Source organism: Orbicella faveolata, unplaced genomic scaffold (genome assembly GCF_042242905.1).
Source record: "Orbicella faveolata isolate gen_17 unplaced genomic scaffold, um_ofav_v1 contig_35, whole genome shotgun sequence".
In the NCBI taxonomy this organism is placed as follows: Eukaryota; Metazoa; Cnidaria; class Anthozoa; order Scleractinia; family Merulinidae; genus Orbicella; species Orbicella faveolata.
Genome location: NW_028301564.1, coordinates 7,134,402 through 7,142,500, shown reverse-complemented (window position 1 = coordinate 7,142,500; position 8,099 = coordinate 7,134,402). Strand labels below are relative to the sequence as shown.

General features: G+C 40.2%; 1 protein-coding gene across 1 annotated transcript in view; it reads right to left on the bottom strand.

Annotated features, from left to right (window-relative positions):
• LOC110054033 (uncharacterized) overlaps positions 1-6,668 on the bottom strand; it is a 21,612-nt gene extending 14,944 nt beyond the window's left edge. The window contains exon 1 of the mRNA XM_089273517.1: positions 5,930-6,668. Within this exon, the coding sequence (XP_089129643.1) occupies positions 5,930-5,984 (55 nt within the window). The 5' untranslated portion in view covers positions 5,985-6,668. The remainder of the gene's footprint in view (positions 1-5,929) is intronic.
• Between the last annotated feature and the right edge of the window lie 1,431 nt (positions 6,669-8,099).

Sequence of the window (8,099 nt, the reverse complement as noted above, 5' to 3'; positions counted from 1 at the left end):
ACATAACTCTGTTACAAGAAAATAACCAGAAAATATCATTTAGTTTGAGATTTGATCTTTATTATACTTAACGAAGTTTCTCGGAACGTTTTACTCAGGTGTACTCGAACAGATACATTCGTAAACAAATTTTCTAACCTTTCTGCTTTTGTTGCTCAGACGTTCTTGAGTTCGTGCTGGGATTCTACTTGGTTCACGATCATACGATGACGCTTCTGAGGATGCTTTTTATCAAGTTGAAGACTTGATAGCCCCGGTTGATGGCTCCTTTGGTATAACATGATTCTTGATAAATTCACTCAAAATGTTCGCTCGTAAATTGATCTCTCGTAGGGCTTGCAGACCGACCCGTTCCGAACTCCTGAAGCCACAGTCTGTAGGAACCGAAGCAATTAGGAAGAAGATCCTGTTTTGTTGCCCGCTTGCAGTTACATACGTTTGTAATATTTAACTCTTCCCATATACAGTCGGCAACAAGACAAGTACGTCTTGATTCATTAACATACATTCAACTGCTATTTCCTACTCTCATAGACTGGAACATTGTTAAGGTGGCTGAACACAGTTTTTGATACCTGTTTCATTCACCTTTTTCTCTACAACCCTTGATCTCTCGGTCACCAAAAATGGCAGCAAGCAAGTTAACAACACAAACGTTGGTTTTTTAATGGTTAAGCTGACTTATGTGCCGTTGCCATGGCAACACGAATAAAAATAAACAGGCCTTTAAAATCGGTTTTGTTTATTTGTAGAAAATCTAGTCATTAGATTTTCTTTATAATTTGCATGCAACAAGCTTGTAACGATTCTCACAAGTTAAGGGGGTATGGTACCCTAAAATATGGCGATGTTCATGAAAAATCCAATTTCTTGGAAATACAAGACTTAAGACCCTTGAGGACTTGTCAAAAACATTTTGAAACGATCTTGCCGAATTTCCTGCCAGATGAGTGTGAAATTTAAGGAAAGTACACAGTGGTATAAGTTTTTTCACGTGGCAACGGCCATTGCAACGACTGTTTACTATAAGAACGTGACGAAAAATATAGATTATTTTTAACTTATATGAACGAAACTATTTAGAAAAAACTTTTAAGACATGCACAACTCGATTGGTATAACTATTTGTGAATAGCTTTGCCTCGAATTGCCATCACAGGCTCATTCATTTCCCTTATGACAAGGAATATTTCCCACAACTGCGGTAACTTTTTACAAAATAGAACAACCATTGCACCCCCTCCCCCGAGATCCAATCTGCACCCCCCCACCCCCACTGTTTGTGGCTAGTTAAATGCTTAATACTTCGTGTAAGAAACTTAAAGTGCATTTCTCTCAAAAGTTTACTTTTGTACCGACTGACTTCGCGCCAACATTTCTACTTTGCAAGGTTTTTAAGTAGAATTTCTGAAACTTGGGTTCATCAAAGACCAATAGTGTCGTGATGATATAAACCAAAAAAATCGTAACATTTTAAGGTCTGCCACGTGACATGAGATGATTTGTCCACTGGGTGTGGTAAAAAATAAGGTTATTTCCAAGTAAAGCTGTAAAAAGCACTGAAAATAAGAGTTAACTGTCAAAACTTAGGTTCATATCACAGAACAAAACAGAAACTTACATGATATACTTATTTGACAGGCAATTCTTGTTTTGTAAAAGAGCAGGAAGTGTTGGCGTCAATACTATAAGACACTCTCAAAAGGCTGTGGCTGGTTTCCATAGCAACCATTTTGAGTAAAACTCTAGAAATTTAATTTCTCTTCTTGAGTGCGATAGCACACAATTGATCTTTCTTCACCATATTTAAACAAACTTTTTGGTCCATATTGAGAGTACCATACCACCTTAACACCATTTTGCTAATAATTTAACAGAGAGATCTTTAATTATCCCTTGTTGAAGGTTCACTGGAATATCTAGAATTTCCTTTGTTAAAGTTCAATTATTTTCAACACTCCAGTTACTTATTTCCTAAAGTATTTTTTTGCCAAATTTCGTTAAATTCTAATGAGTGGTTCTCGAGAAATAGGCGTATTTCCGCGAGTGTTAATTTTCATTCAATCGCAGTTATTTTACTTACTACGCATGCGCTGCATTTAACTGGGTTCTTTCGGTAACAAAGAAAAAGCTGAGAATTGCTGGGTTCTTTGCATCGTTGCCTTTTTTAACATATCTTTGTAATAAAAGACTAAAGCCATCAATACACTGCGTTCAATTATAGAGAAAAATAGCACAGATACTGCGGGTGTTGAGTAAATAAAATGATCGCTCTGTTGACGGCATGTTTGTTTTTTGCAATCCTTGTGCGCGCGCTGAATTGCATCAGCAAAAGCGCGCGCGAAAACTGTGTTCGGCCACCTTAAAACATCAGTAATACGCGCACTCAACTCTTCCTCTGACTCCAAATATGGACGACGTATTTTTTTACTATGAGAACGTGCGGTGCGGTAAATTACCGACTCCGTGGGGATCTAATCGCTCCTCATCAAAGGTAATAGATTGACAGTTTTCTCGCCTTTCCTGCTTTCGACCAACGGTATTTCACTTTGCTCAGGCGAAGCAGAAATGAAAAAATTACAGAGATCAAGGCAGGCTCACTTTCTTGGCGCCCCTTCACCAGACTCCTTTCCGCCGGATCGCTTTGCTCGCCGCTCGCGCGTGACTCAAAGGTGAGCCTGCCCCCCAGGATGATACCAAGTTGGTGTCAATTGAAAAGTCACGTGACGAGTTATTCACTTCCAGGAAAGTCAGTACAAGTGTGTATGTTACTAAACCACGATGTTCGGGTGAAATTTTTCGATAGTAATGGAGTTACGATGGATGTAGAAGCCGTTGAGATGGACTAATAAAACTGTAAGCTTTAAAATGATATCAAGTTGGTGTCAATTGAAAGGTCACGTGACGAGTTGTTCACTTTCGGAATAGCCAGTACAAGTGTGTATGTTATTAAAGCATGATGTTCGGGTGGAATTTTTCGATATTAATTGCGTTGAGATGGGTGTAGAAGCCGTTGAGATGGACTAATAAGACGGTAAGCTTTAAAGTGATACCAAGTTGGTGTCAATAGAAAAGTCACGTGCGAGTTATTCACTTCTGAACATAGGATATTTACAACATCTCAGTTTATAAATTTATGTGAGTGTTTGGGGCAAATTAATAGCTTTGACAGCTAGAAAATGTTTTTGAACAATTGGTGAGGATATCTAACTGATTTTATGCAGTAATTTCGACTACTGAATTTTAATTCGAATTGGTAGACAGTTTTAGCCGGTCGAATTGGCAGAGTTCGAATTGGCAGTGAATTGGCAGACAACTTCAGCTAGGTTCTCCAGGTTGAGTTTGATTTTGAAGAAAAACGTGGTCTGAGTGGAAGACCCTCGTAACTGAGAAATTTCGATTCTGGGTCAATGAGAGAACTCAACACTTGGTAAAATATACATAAAGCTGGCAAATAATTGGCGGGAACAGTTAAAGGATATCACAAAACACTACTAAACGCATAAAGAAACATAATAAACGGAAGTGATAGCCACCTAAATTATAACTAAACAAAATTTCCCGCGCAACCTGAGGCACGCAGGTCTGTACGGGTCCGCAAATGATCCCAGGACCGCAAATGATCCCGGACCGCAAATGATCCCCAAATTGAACCGCAAATGATCCCCATATTGGACTGCAAATGATCCCGATCAAAAAATAAGGAATGGCATGGATTTATATCAGAGGAAGGTGAGAACATGTACAAAAATTATGAACTAAAAAACATGTTTTTGCATTTTACAAAAAAATATTCCACAGTTGCTGTTTTGTTCTTCGAACGGTACAGATCGTTTTCACTGTCACGCAATAAAAAAAAAAAAAAAAAAATTATAAATCGAAAACCAACCAATGGAAAAAGCTAAGAAATTGTAATGTACGCTATAGAAGATAACTAAATAAGACACTTCTCCAAGTTTTAGGACTGTGCGTTTCCCCAAACTTCAGAAATTCGTCGTAAATGTTTCCCAGAAATTTACAGAGCCCAGTAAGAAAACCCCATGTTGGTATACATCCTTGGTACACCAATATGGCGGCCGGAATATAATGTACACATCTGGAACTTACTTTGGCTATCTAGGCGACTGATTATCAGTACTGAACAAACAAGCATTTACATAAGCACTTTTCCGGCCTAATGCTCTAACTTCTAAAAAGGCTCAAAATCATGAGATAAGTATATATTTTTCAACAAACTTGATCGTAGCCTTGTGTCACGCAACCTCCATAACCCTGAAATTCAAAATGCTCTGGTTTCCAAACGAAGCAGGCTAATTGTAAACAGATATAAATATACCGCCTCTTCTGCCTGATGAGGATAAAAGCACGTCACGTGAAGACGATCTATTGAATTAGAAGTCTTAGAAAAACACATACTTGTAAACATTCTCAACATCCCGGTGGCAAGAGTATCAAACAGCGAACTTGTCAAAACGAAGTGCAAGCCTTGGCCTTGCTTGGTCATGAGGCTGAACTTCATAACTATAGCATGGAAATTTTGGCTTGTTAGAATACTCAAGTTGTCATTTCCGAGGACTTGAAGCCAAAATACGACTAAGGAAAAATTACAAAATAAATTTGTTCATATTTCCAGGGCTACACTAGGTGTTTTACAGAGTGATAAAGCGTTGTAGGCTTGTGGGTCTACTTAGGTGACAGCGTCTTCCTAATAGTTGCTTCATGGTTAGATTTCAGTTTAAAACTTTAGACGAACGCAGACGTATTTCCGGCTGTCACTTGCTTCCGCCGAAAAATAACGTCTGCGAACCCGAGACAGGAAACGATTTATGTGACGTAATGACTTTTGTTCCTCCTTGGCCAATCACATTCCATGATAAAATGAAACTCGAGTGCTCCTCACAGCGAATACCTCGCGCAGTAGTTCTGGGGTTATTTGAGCTAAACTGTGATTGGCTTAGAATTCCTGCGTCACAGAAATCGTTTTCTGGCTCGGGTTCGCAAACGTTATTTTTCGGCGGAACCAAGTGACAGCCGGATATACGTCTGCGTTCGCAGGCTACGTTAATGGCTGATAAAATGTGATTTAACTATAACACCGAAATATCAATGTTTAACAAAGGAGGATATGTAGCATATGTTGCACTGATCATAATTGTACTGAGAACTGCAAAGAAATGCAAGCCAAGTCGTGTTTTGATGATTGAGTGGTGATATTCATAACATCGTAGTTAGCAACAAAATTAGTCGAAAGTATGAAAAACAAAGCAAGTTGTAAGCCATTACAATTATAAGATGGCTTTAATAAAAACATCGGTATTCACGTACCCCAATTCCCTATCCACACCATCCCACCATCCATGCTATTCCTTATTTTTTAGTCGGGATCATTTGCGGTCCCTATCGGGGATCATTTCCGGTCCGGGATCATTTGCGGTCCAATTTGGGGATCATTTGCGGTCCTGGGATTATTTGCGGACCCGTACAGGTCCATTATGGTCCATCATCAGACGGATGGTCCAAATCATTTTGTTCGAAGGAAATGAACACTTTGGAGTTCACGACAATCAACGACCCATATTACTTTAAAAATCTTGGCAATTACTATTCAGAAAGAGGGAAAAACAACCCCAGCATACTCCATCGGCTGTGCGTTTCATCACAGAAAGATCGACCTTTTAAAATTGAAATAGCACACTTGTCTAAAATAGATGTACAGGAATTCTTTTTTCATGCTTTATCGCACGATTAAGAAAGACCTCCAGTGCAATGAAAAATTACTCTTATCAATGTCGTGCTATCTTGTTTTCAGATTAATACATATTGATTCTACACGGTGGAACGAATTTTTACCGTTTTAAACGAGACCAAGCTAATACTAGATTCAAAACAAATGAGCGTATATATACATCCTGAATAAACTACAACTCACCGTGTACGGCTTCTTCCACACTTAAATTGCAACGGGCGTGTTCTACAGCAGCCATCAATGTTCAAAATTTCTTTGAAGCCATTATGACTATTATGAGCACCTAGATCTCTACTACGGACGCGAGCAACCGACCGATTCGAAAGTTTGTTGATATCGATCTGCCTACCGGTGACCGCGACCTACGTATAAATGACATTTTCGGGAATTTCCCGTTTATTTATAACATCAATAGTCACACTTACGAATAAACTGAAATCGAGGTGAATCTCCAACGTCTTTCTGTTCAATCGTCTCGTTTGCCCATGTTGCTTAGACTACAGAGACTACTATGACAGGGCCACGCTTTCGGTCGTTCGACAGACGAAACATTTTTCACATTCTGTTCAGTATTCATCGTTCCACTAAACTTTAATTATCTGGTTTATCAAATTGTATTTATTCTATGGTTCTACAATCTTGGACACAATAAATGGAACATCTGGACCACCCCTCCCCCCATTTCAATGATGCCAAAATGGCGCGTTTTTGCTCCTTCGCGCCTTCATCATTGCTTTGGGGGGAGATGGGGGATAATTGTTCCATTTTATTCTGTCCAGGATTGTAGCTTTTCCCACGCAAACTAGTACAAGGAAACTGAGCCACCCAACCCTTTTCGCTGTTATTAACATCCAAACGCTGATCCCTACCCGTTCAAACCAAACCAAAGACTCGAGGATTAATCAAGTTGAGGCGTTGTGTAGCCTTTGGACGAAGACCTCCAATTAAGGCCCCAGTTATATGGTCTCGGGTACCCGAGACAACCGTCCCCCTGAGGCAACTTTAGCGAGGAGGTGCACAACATCCATATGTGAAAACGTAGTTCCTTTAGGCCGAGTCAAAGTTGACCCTGCATGATTATTCATAACCCATATTGAATAAACGAATGTGCAAATATCCCTCTTTCTTTGAGTTTCCCTCAGTCAATCAAGCACAGTGGGTTTTGCCGTGTTAATTTTCACTTCTTCAGATACGAATTTCTGCTTTAAATCTTAAATCTAGGCATTACGTGACACTCGCAAAGCCGAGAGTTGTCCCGGCTAGGCGAGGCGCCAAAGCGTTTATTTGAAGAAAAGTGTCCCGCTTGCCAGAGGCGAGACAGCTCGCCAACCCGAGTTGTCTCGCCCCCTGAGACGGGTTCGCGATCCTAATATTAATGTACACAGTTGGTTGAATTTTGCAAAGAAATAAGCTTAAAGTTACCTCGGCCAGGGTGACTCTAGGGGAGGGTTGTCTCGGGTACCCGAGACCATATAAAAGTGCCCATTTAGCGTTAAGCTAAAAACACTCAGTGCTGAAACGACTTCCTTCGACTTTTGTTTCCCTGGCGTTTCGGGGGCGCCAAATCTGCCAATATCAACCGGCACTTTTATTAATTCTTGCCAGTCTCCGTGAGAATGACGCCATTACTTTTTGTTTGGCCATCTCTTGTTTTTGGCGAATACCTGGTTTTCCAAAATAAGTTTCGATGAAATAAAAAATAAATTACAATTCATTCTTGCCCCGTACTCATCAATACATGTCAGGTCAGCAGAGGGATATGGTACCTTTGGTCATCCAGGATTTTTCAAAGGGGGGGGGGGGGTGTCACACTGTGTCAAAGTGAGTGTCCTGTCGTTTACGCCACCTGTTGTAGGTTGTTTGCGTAAAAAAGGCTCACAATAGGGGAGGTCATGGGCACCCCAGTACCCCCCTAGCTCCGCCCTAGGAACTCGGTTTTCTTTTCACTTGCCAGTGTGTGCTGGATTAGAGGCCGACGGATGGTTAGGACCTCGAAAGCCCTGCTTTGGTACCTTAACCTTACTTCTCGGTGCGTCATTCAACATAATGAAAAGTTACGTCAAAAAATATACCCCCTTTTCTTCCCCGAACGTGTAATACCCATTTCAGAGGGTTTATTACTATAGCTGGCGGTTTTAGCCAATTTTGAGTACCTATTCACATTGATCTGGCGGTTTACTGCGAAGGGGGTGTAGCAAACTCACGGAGCAGAACAAGATAATTGTTACATTTTCATTTATCGAGTGATTTACTTGGTTTTACTCACATTAGTTATGGATTCTCCGGACTTGTTGTGTCCCTTCAAGTTTACATCATCAGACTTAAGTTTTAAATTGTTCCTCTTTCTTCTTTC